At 41.5% G+C, this 15,914-nt stretch overlaps 2 protein-coding genes across 14 annotated transcripts in view; both read left to right on the top strand.

Annotated features, from left to right (window-relative positions):
• MIGA1 (mitoguardin 1) overlaps positions 1 to 5,039 on the top strand; it is a 59,117-nt gene extending 54,078 nt beyond the window's left edge. For all 5 annotated transcript variants that reach the window (XM_075131723.1, XM_075131721.1, XM_048859803.2 and 2 more), the window contains 2 exons: positions 2,522 to 2,638; positions 3,936 to 5,039. In XM_075131723.1, the coding sequence (XP_074987824.1) occupies positions 2,522 to 2,638; positions 3,936 to 4,154 (336 nt within the window). In that variant the 3' untranslated portion in view covers positions 4,155 to 5,039. The remainder of the gene's footprint in view (positions 1 to 2,521; positions 2,639 to 3,935) is intronic.
• A 6,864-nt stretch (positions 5,040 to 11,903) lies between these two features.
• The window catches only part of NEXN (nexilin F-actin binding protein), a 46,427-nt gene continuing 42,416 nt past the window's right edge, over positions 11,904 to 15,914 (top strand). For 5 of the 9 annotated variants that reach the window (XM_048862287.2, XM_048862288.2, XM_048862284.2 and 2 more), the window contains exon 1: positions 11,905 to 12,028. In XM_048862287.2, coding sequence (XP_048718244.1) covers positions 11,974 to 12,028 — 55 coding nt within the window. In that variant the 5' untranslated portion in view covers positions 11,905 to 11,973. Of the gene's footprint in view, positions 12,029 to 12,943; positions 13,088 to 15,914 lie in introns of those variants that run through there. The other 4 variants (XM_048862289.2, XM_075131720.1, XM_048862290.2 and 1 more) reach the window with 2 other exon arrangements.

Below are 15,914 nucleotides of genomic sequence, written 5' to 3'. Positions count from 1 at the left end.
GCATACGTTCAGGACATTGTGGAGTACCTGTTACATCTTAGTCTTTTGATCTGTGTCTCAGTCCATTGAGGGTTAGCAGCGATCTTGGCATTTCATCCACCCATCAAAGGGAGGTCAGTTTTCCCAAACCCCATGGTGTTGAGATGTCTAATGGGAGTCATTTGTCTCCAACTGTCTGTGAAAGAGCCACTTCCCTTGTGGAACCTTAATACTGCCCTGACTGCCATCATGGGTCCTGTGTTCAAGCCCCTGGCAACCTATTCTCTGTCCTTCCTGTGTCAGAAGACATCCTTTCTTGTGGCTATTACATTTGCAAGGAGAGTATGGGAGGTCTTACTGGCAGACTCTCCAACATACAGGTTTTCAAGGACAAAGTGGCTTTACATACGCACCCAAAATTTTTCTTAAAAATGGTTTTACAATTTAATCAAATTATTTACTTACCGGTGTCCTTTCCTAAACTGCACTCCAGCGCAGATGAACAGCGATTTCACATGTTGGATTTGAGACCACGCTTGATTTTCTATCTACACAGAACTCAGCCTTTTCAGTCATCGCCTCGTCTGATTTTCTCCTACGCAGATAGATTGAGGGGTCAAATGGTCTCTGTGCAAACGATTTCCAGATTGATAACTTTCTATATTACATCAGCATATGAAGTAGTTCAAGCGATGCTTCCACGGAGGTTGCGGGCTCATTCGACAAGGGCCCAAGCAATGTTGATAGCATTCCTCAGTGATGTTTTGGTATTTGACATTTGCAGGACTGCTACCTGGCCTTCTGTACATACTTTTACTAGGCACTGTATAATTACTACTGTGTCTAGGTCAGATGCAAACTTTGGGAAGGCAGTCCTGCAGTCATTGTTTAAGTAGACTCTGAGCTTGTGAGTCACCTAAATGGAATACATGTCTGCAAATTTACTTGAAGAAGAAAAGACGGTTACTTACCTGTATTGTAACTCTTGTTCTTCGAGATATAGGTGCAGATGTGTAATCCATGACCTACCCTCCATCCCGTCTGCATCAAAATCTCTACTCTTGACATTTAGTGTGAAGGAACTGAGGGGGGTTGGGATGGTGCTGTCCTTAAATAGCCTGGGGAAGAACAAGAGCCATAGGATGAAAGCACTAACCCTACAGGTACTACTGGGCAAAGTTCTCCAGTTTCGGAGTGCTGGGGGCGCACACACCTAAGTGGAATACATGTCTGCGTCCACATCTCGAAGAACAATAGTTACAGTACAGGTAAGTAACCATCTTTTGCAAATTGTGAATCTTTACTCCAGTAAACGAGATATTTGTTTCCATGCCAACAGTTTGTAAGAGCGTGTACTTAGAAAAGTAGTAATAAAGAGTCTATTTTCATCATTTCAGTGCATAGATTATTTTTCTGTTTAATTCCCTGTACACTGAAGTCCCAATCCTGCAAGTGCTTAACTTGACTCAGTGTGACTGGTCTTGTTGACTAATGGGTCAACTCACAGTGCATAAAGTTAAGCACATATGTAAGTCTTTGGGGCTAAGGTTGAGACTAGTTGAAGGGTTGTTTTGTTTTGTTTTTGTTTTTTGCTTGGGAAAGGGGGGTGGATTGGTGGCCATTCATTGGTGTGTGCATAATTTTCTATATTTTATTGTATTTTAGTTTGAAATGGGTGTTGACAGAATAGGCTGGCCATCAATAGATATTTAAGTCTGAAGGAATAAATAAAATACGCAAATAGATGTAGTAGACACATTTGTTTATATATCAACCCTCTCAGGCCATATATGTTTAGTTTATCAAAAAGAAGACCAAGAGATGATTTGATGATGTTGTGTATGTACCTTCCAAGGATAAAATACCAAGTACTAAAGGGCTCTTTGATCTAGTGGAGAAAGTCATAGTAGGAATCAATGGCTGCAAGTTAAAGCCAGCCATACTCAAATTAGAAACAAGATCTAACTTTATCAATGAATGATTAACCATTGGAACAAGTTAGCAAAAGAAGTGGTGGACAGGATGCTTTCAGAAAGGTGCTTTAATCAAACAATCCAGGTGTAACTGGATGAAATTCTATGATTTGTGTTATATAAGAGTATTATACTATATCAGTGGTTCTCAACCCACAGGCCGTTTGCCACACAATGAGCACACAGCTACACCGCATGTGACATCCTCAGGTCCATACAGGTAGTATATATATTGTGTGGATGCGGCCCCCATAACACACAGAGCTGCATATCTGGTGCACAGTGGTAAATCAATTGAGAACCACTGGACTAGATTTGATGGTCTTTTCTAGCCTTAAATTATTAATGTATGACTATCAATATTATATCGAGATTCCTTCAAAATGTTTATATTCTAAAATACTGCTGAAGATGAAAACTTTTAACAATCCTGCCACTTACTTGATATACAATGTAATTTAAATGAGTAGTTTGGCTAGTTACCAGAGACTTACATAATGCCTTAATTTGATATAATAGGGATTTATACTGAGAAAAATAACTCCTTTCTCTACTACTTACATCACCAGGTACCTGATGGTTTTTTTGCACACTTCTATTCCATTTGTGAGCATGTGAGTCCTGTTTTGGCATGGGGCTTTTTGGGACCTAGAAACTCTCTTTATGATCTATGCTGCTTCTTTAAGGTATGCATCCTTTTTGTAACGATCATTTATCTAACATAAAAAAGCACTAATCAGATGGGAGGATATTACTTAAAGGGACACCATTAAGATAAAAATAATGTATATAAAAAATCTTTGCTAGTCAATATTCATCCTGATTATAATGTATCCCAGTTGCCACAAATAACAGGGATTAATTGTCCCCTACTAGAAAAACAATCCCTACCTATGTTGTTAATTATACTGTAAGTCAGGGGTGGGGAACCTTTTTTCTATCAGGGGCCATTGACCCACCGAAAAAAATCAGTCACGGGCCGCATGCAGCACCATGGGGCGAGGGAGGGGTGTGCAGTGGCTCGGGGCTTCACCTAGGCTCTGGGGTGGGGCCAGAAATGAGGGGTTCAGGGTGCAGGAGGAGGCTCGGGGCAGGAGGTTGGGGTGCGGGAGGGGGTGCAGGCTCTGGGATGTGGCTGGGGATGAGGAGGTTGGGGTGCAGGAGCGGGTTCCGACCTGGGGCAGGGGGTTAGGGTGGGGGTGCAGGCTCAGTCGCAGGCCACACACAACCCCATGGGGTGGGAGGGAGGGGGAGGCACCAAGGCTCAGGGCTTCTGGCCCACGGTGCAGAGACTTGCCACAAACCAGATTAAATTAAGCAGCAGGCTGGAGGTTCCCCACCCCTGCTGTAAGTTATTAACACACTAAGAATTGTCAGAACATAGGACCCCCAGTCTTGAAAACACTTAGGAGTCTGTGTAACACTTTGTACATGAGAATCCAACTGAAGTCATGAGACTACTAGTATACATAAGTGTTTGCTTGCAACATTAGGGCTATAATTTGCAATTCACTATTTATGGTGTTGCTCTAATTTTTTATTTCATTTTGTGTGAACAGTGAACCTAGATTGGTCAGTTTTACTTATTTATAGTCCGTTCCCTTTCTTGTTCTTCCATGCACTATCGAAGTGCTGTTGTAAGCTTTCTTGTTTATTTCCAACACTGCAGCTCAGCAAAACGTCTTAAGAAAAATATTAATCCTGAACATTTCTATTAATCTTAGGTTGGTTTTGGAGCCTAAACCTACCTGACAGTGTCTATTTGTAATGGTTTTTTTTAAAACAGTCAAGAGAGTTAGTAACTGAATGTTGGGAGTTAAACACAGTAAGAAATTTCCCAATAAATTTGTGTGCATATTTTATGTATGCTTTGGAGAGATTATGTATAAATGAGGAAAAATATATAACATTGTTTAATTAATATTTAACAAAACTCTATACATTGCTATAAGTAAATACAGGTTTTTCTTTTTTATCCACTAGGATCAAGTTCTTTACTTCCTCAAAGACATTTTTGACTTTGAAAAGGTGCGATATTCAACTATGGAGAGTTTAGCTGAAGATCTTATGCAATTGCTAATGCGTCGCACTGAACTTTTAATGGCCTACCTTGGAGCTGATTCACTAAGGCATGTCAGTGGTTGCATAAGTGGTCGTGGACACATCACGGCCAATGGGCTTTTGGAAGAGAAAGTACAATAAGCTTAAAAAAATCTAAATTGAGTGTACCTTGCCTTTTCCCCCTCCTCCAGTGCTGTCATTACTGTTTTTGAGCAAACATCTGAAAATATAACTGTGTTGCTAAATATGGAATGGACTCAGGGAGATTAAAAAAAAAATTAGGAAAAGAACTGGTGAGCATATTACAGTATATATACCTAAATTAAAAATCACAGCTCAGCTGTCTCTGTATTTATATATAATGTACCCCAAAGTTTTTTCTGCAATATTTGGGTAAAATGTATTTATGAAATACTGTACACTTGCCACAGATATTATGTAGTATGTGGTATATGGAGTTATTAGATGAATTTGTCTTTAAGCCTTATTATATGAAATGTTCAGTACAAACTCTGCAATGTGCTTTATGTCTAGAAAGTGTTTCAGCCAAGGTATACACATCTTTCAACTTATGTGATACACCTGCCAAAAAAAATCCAAAATAAACAAACAAACAAAACTTGACAAAATATTTAACTACACCCTATACTTGTGTTTGTGTAGGTAAGCAGTCATTTTGTATTGAAACATAATGGAGTAATGTAGTAAATGCATTCACAATTTGGGCAGGTGAAACTAACATGAAAAACTCAATGCTAATTGGTGTTGGCTTAAAATATGTAAATACATCATCACTGAGGTTGATGTTTGAAATCACGAGTGAGATCACTGTTTGGTATATTCTAAAAGTAATGACAGTTTTTTCGGGTTAATTAATTGGTTTAAAACTCATCTTTCTAAGTTTTTAAAACTATGCTGTGATTATGAATAAACTAGTATCATTCTTGGTTCAAATGTAGCATTTTAACTATATTTTAAAGTAAGGATGTATAATAAAACCTAAAGACATGTTGTTTCTCAATTAAATCAGTCTCAGTCATTTCTTTCAAAAAGCCAGCCTTCGGTTGGGGAGAGGACTTTATATATGAGTTTTGGTAAGTGTGTCTTTCAGTACACACAACTGGTGCTCAGTTCAGGGAATCTTTTGTGTAGTCTTGTCTTGAATTTCAGAATAAAAAGTTTGAGGAAAAACTTTTTCATGGGTATCCCTTTTAGAGAAGCCACAAAGACCCTTTTTATGGTACTTTATAAAAATAGAGTATTTCAGCATCTGAGTGATACACATAATAGAATAAATGTTTAGCTTTTAAAATAACATTTTAGATTACAGTTACAGTTCCAGGTTCTGATACTTAAGGCTTCAAGGCTGAAAGTCTTAAGTTTAATGTTGCATTATAGGCCAAAAACAAAAGTAAGAGTTGAGTAAGATTTTTTTTATTTGTGTTAATGTGCCCTTCCACAATCCAATTTATAAAGGAAAACAGATTAAAACATTTTATTTTTATATATATAAAAATATGGAATAACCTGTAGCATCTTAATGTGCTGCCACCAGCATTTATGACTTCTTGACAGTAGTTGCTAATGCAGACTGTAAGCAGTATTGTCACCATATGCTAGATTGCAAGTGGTTTAGTAGCTACTGTCTTTACTCTGCACTTTCTGGCCCAGATCCTTAGATGTGGACAAAATGTGCTTTGTGCTCTCTTGGTCTCATAGCATAAATTAGAGCAGCTTTCAGATTGCTATAACTTGTGCTGGCTGCCAACTGCCATGTGGTCCAGTACAGTAGCTGGGGATCACCAGGGTGCAGAGAGCTTGTAGCCAAGTCCCTTTTCCCTGGCCACGTTCCCTACACTAGCGGTCAGGAGTAAAGATGGTGCAGGATCCTGTATGTCAACCTGAAGTGATCTTTCCATGGCTGGCCTCACTGGCTTTCATGCTGCTTTTGAATTGCTTTTGCACCAGAAGTGTGACATAAAGCAGCCACAACATTGGGAGAAATGTCCCTCCATATATAATAAACTTGATATGGGATAATTACAAATAACTCTGCAGCTTTGTAGCTAAAAGTTTCTAGTTTCGAAATATGTAAACAAATTGGAATTGTATTTCATTAAATATATTTCTGCTTCTCTTGCAGAAACCAATCCCAAAAAAATGTAAAATCATGGATAAACATTCTGAATACAAGAAAGGTGGTGATGTTACTTGTGAATCTGTGTGAAATGTCAACTGAAATATTGTTAAAATCAGAATAATAATTGATGTGTATGTGTAATACAGATACCAAAAACTGTTGCTGATGCATGACCTGGCATCTCATCTCACTATATGTATTTTCTCCAAAGAGTATTTTCAGATAGAGTGTGGAATCTTTTTCACCTTTCCTGTTCAGTTCAAAAGAAAGATACTCATTTCCCTTGGGGCACAGTTCCAGAAATTCACATTTTAACAATTTATTGTGATGTATAAAACTGAAGTATACTGAATAATGAGATATTTAATTAAGAATCAAACTGGGAATGGAAGTACTAAGGAAACAGCATGCTCTATCCAGCAACCTCACCAGCTGAGATGATGTCAAAGGAAGCCCTGTCCATTCTCCTCCCTCCATTCTACATAAGATGTTTAGAACACTGCCACCTAACGCTGCTCATGAGGATGTGGAAATTTAATTTTTACAAAACCAAAGTTCAATAGAAATGTCTTCTTTTACATTCTAGTGGGCCCAGTTTTTCCCACCCTGCTAACAAATGTGCCCCTATTGGTAGGTGCAACCCATTCTGCTTGTGCATAATATAAATGTAGAATTGACTGGAACCTGAATAGTCTATTTTATATCCAAAATGAGAACTGCAGTTTGTATTTAAAAAATGCTAAATAGAGAAAAATTAATGAAACAGTTATTGTTAATGTGCAGTGTTGTAGCCATGTGGGCCCCAGGATATGAGAGAGACAAGATTGGTGAGATGAGACAAGCTTTCGAGCAACAGAGAGCTGAAGAAGAGCTCCGTGGTGCTCCAGAGTTTGTCTCTTTAACCAGCAGAAGTTTGTCCAATAAAAGAGATTACTGCACCCACCTTGTCTCTCAATTATTTTTAAGTCTAAAGTGGTGTACAACAGGGGTTCTCAAGCTTCATTGCACCATGACCCCCTTCTGACAACAAAAATTACTACACAACCCTGGGAGGGGGGGAACAAATCCGGGGGGGGGGGGGAGGCAAAGCCAAAACCCAAGCCCCACACCCTGGGCAGGGGGGGAGGGGGTCAAAGCCCAAGGGCTTCAGCCCAATGCAGGGGGCCTGTAACCTGACCCCTGCCATCCAGAGCTGAAGTCTTCAGACTTCTGCTTTGGCCCTGGGTGGCTGGGCTTCGGCCCTGGGCCCCAGCAAGTCTTAACACCAGCCCTGGCAACCCCATTAAAAAGGGGTCGTGACCCACTTTGGGGTCCTGACCTACTGTTTGAGAACCACTGGTGTAGAACATAGATGATAATTCAATATATTAATTTTTAATCCTTTTAAACCTGTAGAAGCTGGTGGTAGTCAGCATCGCACAGAATTAGGATTAGGCTCTAAATCAGGTTCACGTGTTTCCTGTTCTGATGTAGTCACTATCTTGCTTTTCAGCAAAATGGTCACCACTGTGTGCTTCAGATAGTATGTAGCAAGTAGTACTTATCATGTGAACTTCCAATAAACTGCTGATGAAAATGGATACAGATTTGGAGAGAAGGAGTCAGTGTTCATGGATGCAGTTATTTGGACTGTAATTTTTTTCTTTCTAGTTCATCCTACAGCTGGCTGCTTCTGTCACAGAAATTAATTCCTTTGCATGGTTGCCTAGAAGAAAGTACATAAAGAAGATCTGTTGCTAACCAGCTACATATATCTGAAGTGCTTTCTACCTATGCCTGCTATCCTGGGAAGCAGGAATGCCAAAGTTACACTTCAGTATTTATGGTACGTCTCCTACTGCACTACAGTGGTTTATATGTAGTGTTTCATAATGAAATATCAGAACTGAATTTATTTGTTCAAACATGCTACTTTTGAATGCAAATTTTGATGCTAGTTGGAGCAAGTTACATGCAAAAGCCATACGGTACTGCTAAGGTCAGTCAGAAACATTAAATGATACAAGGATTAAGATAAGTTTCAGAGTAGCAGCCCTGTTAGTCTGTATTCGCAAAAAGAAAAGGAGGACTTGTGGCACCTTAGAGACTAACCAATTTATTTGAGCATAAGCTTTCGTGAGCTGCAGCTCACTTCATCGGATGCATTCAGTGGAAAATACAGTGAGGAGACTTGTAAACACACCACATGAAAAAATTGGTGTTATCATACACACTTGTAAAGAGTGATCACTTAAGATGAGCTATTACCAGCAGGAGAGCAGGGGGAAATAAACACGGGGAAACAGTTTTACTTTGTGTAATGACCATCCAGTCCCTATTCAAGCCTAAGTTAATTGTATCTAGTTTGCAAATTAATTCCAATTCAGCAGTGTCTCGTTGGAGTCTGTTTTTGAAGTCTTTTTGTTGTAAAGTCGCAATATTACAACAAGAAGTCTTCAAAAATAGACTCCAACGAGAGACTGCTGAATTGGAATTAATTTGCAAACTAGATACAATTAACTTAGGCTTGAATAGGGACTGGATGGGTCATTACACAAAGTAAAACTGTTTCCCCGTGTTTATTTCCCCCCACCCCACCCCCACTGTTCCTCAGACGTTCTTGTTAACTGCTGGAAATGGTCCACCTTGATTATCACTACAAAAGGGTTTCTCCCTCCTCTTCCCCCCCCCCCCCCCCGCTCCTGCTGGTAATAGCTCATCTTAAGTGATCACTTTCCTTACAGTGTGTATGATAACACCCATTTTTTTTCATGTTCTGTGTGTATATAAATCTCCTCACTGTATTTTCCACTGAATGCATCCGATGAAGTGAGCTGTAGCTCACGAAAGCTCATGCTCAAATAAATTGGTGAGTCTCTAAGGTGCCACAAGTACTCCTTTTCTTTTTAAGGATTAAGATATTTATATTAGCTGTGATTTAGTTGTAATCTCACTTTTAATATGTTAATGATTATTGTACTTCACTTATGTAGTCTGTTTTTTACCAAACTAAATATGTATCAACTGAAGTTGGCTAAGGGTAAGCATACTGGTGAACTGTCTACTGCCTAAATGAAACGTGTATATCGAGTATAACGATTCAATGAAAATACTATAGAAGAAAAATAATTCTCATTTTGAGTTGTACAATGAATTTCCATATATAAAGCAAAAAATTACTATATATTTGTTCTAATGCTCATTCATTATATGTAGTTGGACCAGCTTGATGCATATCTACTCCAGTACTTCCTTACATGTCTAAATTTTAATTAGGTTTTCCTATAACGTGCGTGTGTACTTTAATATACCAATATTTTATTTGCAGCCACCTTTGGCACCAATGAAACTTGTAGGTATTGGGGTTTTCTTCTCAAACTCTTTTTAATTTAAATAATTAAAAGAAAAAGCAGGGGGGCAGAAACTATTAGAACATGTTTCATTTAGGTGCATTAATTTAAACTGATAGTATGGCCCTTTTTTGTTTAATTCTACACATGAAACAATCCCCAAGCATGATTTTTGGCATGGTAAGATGATGATCTAGCAAAAGTCTAACAGAAAATTGGTGTCGTTTAGTCCTGTAGTTTAAAAGTTATTACTCCTTTCTTCTATCAACCAAAACATAGGTGAAGAAAAGATATAGACCTAGAGTGTCAAACGTATAGCCTGGAGGTAGGATCTAGACCATGTCATGAGTGTAAGTGGCATGACAGACCCATAGAGACCCTGCTCATAGACCTTGGAGTCTGATGGGGCTTAATCCCCACCAGTTGAAAGGCAAGAGAAAGAACCCCAATTAGTCATGCTTTGCATCTGGGGGGTAATTAATAGCTCTGCCTCCTTAGGCCAGGAGGTAAGAGGAAGCTCAGTTGGTGAGTACCTGCAGAGGAGACAGATCTCTCTGGCAAAGAGAAGTCCTGGGCTAGGGTTTAATAGCTAGGAAACAATGGAGGAAGAACATTATAGGAGCAGGTTAGGTTCCTGCAGTGGAAGCCCTGAGGTAAAGTCAATAAGGGAACTACAATGAAGCTTCAAAGGGGTAGCAGGATATTAGTTTGAAGACTTCTTTTGATTTTTATTTGGACTTGTTTGTGGTAGCCTGGAAGAGGTTTAGACGTTTATGTGACATGGCTGGAGAACCAAATCACTGAACATCCAGAGGGGATTTGGGGGGTGAAGCAGGTTGTGATAGGCCACTGCAGGTCAAAGGAAGAGCCCAGTAGGGGAGCATTAGAGACAAGGCCACTTCAATCAAAAATGAGATGGCTCCTATGAGGTGAGAGTGCAAGCCAATATCACAATATCTGTCAGAGTCTGAAACAGTGACTATGAAGTGTGAATGTTCCTGTCCTCTTTTAATTTTATTGGTGTGTCAACTCTAATAGCTAATGGGAAAAGGGATGGAAGTGAAGCCTTCAAGGGATGAGAATTGCAAGTTGCTGCAGGGAAAGAAAGCCAAAGGACAGTACAGAGAATGCATGCAAAGAAAGAGAACAGAAACAGGAGGCCTAAAGGAGAGTGGGTTTTCTCACTGAATAATGACAGCACATGAATAAGTTATAAATAAAAGTGTAGTTACTACATAAACTATATTTTTCCCTTAGACAAACCTCCCCTGCAGCAGTGTCTAGATTGAGTAGTCTATGAAGTTATGAATTTATATCCTGGACCATAACTTGATATGGAATCCAGTGATCTCCTCTAAATTAGACACCCCTCCTGCGCTAAGTCGTCATATTTGTTATTAGAAAGGAGGAGCAAAGATAATATCTATCATTCACATGCACTAGTATTTTTAAGGTTTTCAGTTTCCATAGTAATGGGTACATTATAAATGGCTTTGTAGGGCAAAAAGCATTATTTTAACAACCTAAATAGATGGTACTTTCCCATCTAAGTCTTGTAGCCACAAAGTCACAAGACATTTTATTTTAACTCTGTCTTTCAAATTGCTCATTGCTATCTAAAAAGAAGTCTAAATTAAATCATCCCATCTTGGTTTTAACCGAAAGGTTTATTTCAGAGATACTGGTTCATCCACTGGAGTGAGGAAAGGATGAGGAATTCTTGTGTCCTCACTCTCTTTTTTTTTTTTTTAATCTCCATAGAATACAAGGCCAGAAGGGACCATTGTGATCATTTAGTCTGACCTCTTATATAGCACAAGCTATGGAACTTCCCCATAATAATTCCTAGACCAGATCTTCCAGAAAAACATCTGATCTTCATTTAAAATTGTGAGTGATGGAGAATCTACCACAACCCTAGCTAAATTGTTCCAACAGTTAATTACTTTCAGTGTTAAAAAATATGCCTTGTTTCCAGTCCAATGTTCAGACTGCCAGCTGCAATATCATGTATTATTCTAAGGCGTATGCAACCAAGTCTAAGGCACTCTGCTAAGCACAGTACAACAAATGTAACTAGGAGACAGTCCTTCTTGCCTAAGAGACCTTATAATCTAAGGAAGGAAGAACTCTATAGGTGAGTTTAAAGGGGGAGGGGAGGAGAGTATATTTAAAATTCAAGTTTTAAAGTTATATTTGTGCATCAAGCACAGAAAAGTTCTTAATTTCCAGGGGAAGGAAGATAGGCACCATCTGTTCCCTAAATGGCTGTTTCAGAATAATTTATACACTCTTCATTAGGTAGCTAACTTAGTTCCATAGTCCTGGTACTGTCTAGACTCTTCCCCACTCCACCACCCTGAACTTTGTCACCTACTATTATTAGCTGGCTGCTTTCATGGGCTTGATGCTATAAAATGCCCCAGGGCTTTAGGGTCTGAGGCCCAGATCACAGTTACTCACAAAGCATGAGCCAGTGCATTATCTCCGCATGCTGTGGTGCAGAACTTTGTGTGGGAAGAGGCCCCTTGAAAGGCTTGTGAGCCGTAAGTATTTTCTGACTGCTTAGAAGACACTTGGTAAGGCAACTCCCATCTTTTCATGTATTTATACCTGCTCCTGTATCTTCTACTCCCTGCATCTGATTAAATGGGTTCTAGCCCAGGAAAGCTTATGCCCAAATAAATGTGTTAGTCTCTAAGGTGCCACAAGGATTCCTCCTTGTTTTTGCAAAAAGAAAAGGAGTACTTGTGGCACCTTAGAGATTAACCAATTTATTTGAGCATAAGCTTTGGTGAGCTACAACATCTGATCTCACTTCATTAAGATGCATCCGATGAAGTGAGCTGTAGCTCATGAAAGCTTATGCTCAAATAAATTGGTTAGTCTCTAAGGTGCCACAAGTACTCCTTTTCTTTTTGTGAACATAGACTAACACGGTTGTTACTCTGAAACCTGTTCGTTGTTTTTGCTGATACAGACAAACAGGCTACCACTCTGAAACTAGGTGATAGGCGCCTTACAAATATCCCAGGCGCACCAGGTATGTACCTGCCAGGTCTCACCTCTGCCCAGCATGGCAGGTGCCACTCGGCCATGGCAAGGTCTGTTTCGCTGCCCTGGTCCCCTGCCTGTCTCACCTGCCAGGCTTCCTTGGGTCCCCTTCCCCTCCTGTCAAGTAATCCCGGCGGGAGGCCGCCTGCGCGGGGCCCGGCCCCGGGAACGCTTTGCTCCCCAGAGCCCCAGGTTATTTATAGCCTGTGGTGCTTCCAGCTCAAAATAACCCAGCCGCCGCGGCCGGGGGCTTGGCTCTGCCCCAGGCGCGCTGAGTCGGCCTGTGCCGGCGGGGAGGGGGCCGCGGCGGGCCCTGCCTGCCTGCGTCGGGACAGCTGCAGCCGGGCCGGGGCGCGCCTGGAATGCGGGCGAGGGCTGCGCACCAGGACTTTTATGGAAACTTGCAGAGCCGGCGGCAGCCAAGGGGCGCTCAGCAGCAGCCACAGCCGCGCCGCCGCCGCCGCTCCCCAGCCAGCCAGCCAGCCAGCTCGCCCGCCCACCCGCGAGCCGCCGGGATTAGCGTGAGCCGGAGCCGCGGGCAGGACCCCCAGGTAAGACGCTCCGCAGGGCATAAAACTTCTCCGGAAAACTTCAGTGGGGCCGGCGCGGCTCCCGCTCCGCGCAGCCAGGGCACCGCAACCCTTGCTCCCTGCCCGGGCCGTGCCGAGCCCGACCCCTCTCCGCCCTGTGCCCTGCTCCTCTGCCCTGTCCTGCGGCTCCCCCTTCTCCTCTCCGCCGCGGAGCCCGGCCCCGCTTCTCCCAGTCCCCTGCCCGCCTCCGCTGGGCCGTTCCCAGAAGCCTGGCTGCCCTGGGGCTCCTCTTTCCCCTCTCCCGGGGCTCCCCCTGTCGCCCCCCTGGCGTCGCCGTTCCCAATCCCTGGCAGAGCGTCATCGATATTAAGGCCAGAAGGCGGCACCCCGTCGTCCAGCCTGACTCCTGCGTATCGCAGGCCACCCCCAGCGCCCGCACCCTAAACGCAACACCTGAAATGCGACCCAAGTATTACGCAGCCCGGGAGCGGGAGACTAGGTCCTTGCAGCCGCAGGCTCCCGTAGTGGCAGGGAAGTGAGCAAATGAGGCGCCTGTTTCGTTGCGATTCAGAGGGACACCGGTGATTTGTGTCATCTCGCGGGGGCAGCCCCCCAACTTGCCCCTCTCAGGCTTTGAAGCCGTTTCAGCCGCCCAGCAGCGCGCACACAGGGCGAGACAGCAGGAGGGCTGTGTCAGACGCAACAGCTCAGCGTTGGGGGACGCCAGCTAGCACAGTCCAGGCCTGAGCAGTCAGTGTGACTGGACTGCGTTACCCTACAAATGAGAGGTTTCAGAGTAGCAGCCCTGTTAGTCTGTATTCGCAAAAAGAAAAGGAGTACTTGTGGCACCTTAGAGACTAACCAATTTATTTGAGCATAAGCTTTCGTGAGCTACAGCTCACTACAAATGAGCTGCGCCTGGTCTGAGGGGGAGAAGTGAAGCAAGTCTTATCCACCAGCCCATGTTTCCTCACCCACAGCAGTGCTTGGGGACCCTGCCCTTTCAGGAATTTAACCCATTCCTGGTGATTGTCTTGAGTTAACCTGTGGTTTGGGTGCCCCAGATGTCAGGCTATAGTGAAAAGGAAATCTCTTAACACTGCAACCACTTGCAGGGGTAGAACTGATGGAGACTAAGGAGATGTCCACTGGAAATAAGATGCTGAGCTAAAAATAGTGCCAGGGTTGGTTAGTGGTGACAGAGTCCCTGGGTGAGGGGGTGGAAGGGCTGTCATCAGCCTATATCCCTAAATCTAACTCAGCAAACCAGCACTGCACTCATTTGCTTATTTTTATAATTGTGGTCACTGCTGCTTGCTTCACTTTCACTAAATTTAATAAAAGGCACCTTTGGATGACATTAGTTATAGCAAAAAAATGCTTTGCTAACATGCTCCAATAAAGCACTGTTTTAGCCACATGTCCCCTTCTCTATGCTTTGTACACAGAAACAATTACTATCTATTTTACTTAACTAATTTTTTAAAAAATATCAATAAATAATGGATGTGGGGAAATAGTTGGCCAGTGAAGAATCAAGAGGGCCTACCTAGAGACAGTGATGAATGAGACAGACAGACCAAAATGGTCTTTACTCCTTAAACTGTGGCCCAGTTCAGGACAGCAGATAGTGTAACTTATTGGCCTGTAGCAAAAACTGACAAGTCTCTGGCATTTTAATGTGTTTTGTTAAATACAATATGCCAGTTTAATAAAATTGTGATCTAGACCAGTGTGAAGTGGTGGGGCATTTATAGCAAATTTTAATGTAAAATTATTACAGATATCAAATGCTGTAATGAGCTGTATTAGTATTAATTCAATAGTATTTCAAAATGTTCAGTTTATGATGTTTGTCTTTACAAAAGAAACCCAGGAAAGAAATATGAATGGAGTCAGTAATTTGAGCAGCTAACCTTTTTGCTAACATTGTTATTTTGATTGAGTTGTTTAAAAACACTTTCTCTCTCTTTGGTAGAGATGTGAGTGTGCAAGCCATTTCTTATGTCTGTCTCTCAGTAGTTTGAGTTCAATATGGATGACAAAATAAATTCCTCCTTCCCTTCCGTTCTGTTTTCATCCAAAATGTCTCTATAACTTGCTTCCAACTGGTGCAATCTCTGATGTTAGATATATTTTCAGATAAAATAAATGTAATTATAGTTTTGTCTGCTTGACTTTATTAAAAGTAATCTGAAAACGTATTTTATGAGTACATTTTACATTGCTTTCTCAAACTATCATTATCAGAATGTCATATTTTAGTTGTAATTGAATTTTATGTTTGAGAATGTATTTTGCAGATGTAATTTGTTCTGACATTTCTTTTAATGATAAGGGAGATCTGTTGCTAATTGAAAAAATATATATTTGTAAGAAATACTTCTTCTACCTTTTATCAACTGTATTCTGAAGATTTGACAATGAGTAATTATCATTTATATCCTAGAAATATACAAGTAGATGGAAATATGTATTGGGCCCATAAAGTTTAAGATAGCTGTTCTTTGAACACTTCCTGTGAGGGAATATTTTCCTCAATGGAAGAAGCCAGTATAGCCTACTGTGCTTAAACTCATCTCTAAGGATCTCCTGCTGAACAGGAGAGAATGCCATTTCCTAGCTGTTCCAGTGTCTGAAGTAAATTGGAACCTAGATGGGGAAAAAAAGATGAGTCAGACTCAGTCTAGGAAGACTGAAGTGATGGTGAGAAGCAGAAGAAAGCATTTCTAGGAAGTAGTAGGAGCTGTGACCTCAAGGTGTTACGCAGTCTCTCAGTCCTGTTGGCATCAGCTCTACTCCTGGACTATCCAACAGAAGCAGCAGCCAGAAATGCCTTTTATCTTCA

This window comes from Caretta caretta, chromosome 8, assembly GCF_965140235.1.
Source record: "Caretta caretta isolate rCarCar2 chromosome 8, rCarCar1.hap1, whole genome shotgun sequence".
NCBI lineage: Eukaryota > Metazoa > Chordata > Testudines > Cheloniidae > Caretta > Caretta caretta.
Note: the sequence above shows the minus strand (reverse complement) of the source record. Positions and strands in the feature narration are given on the sequence as shown.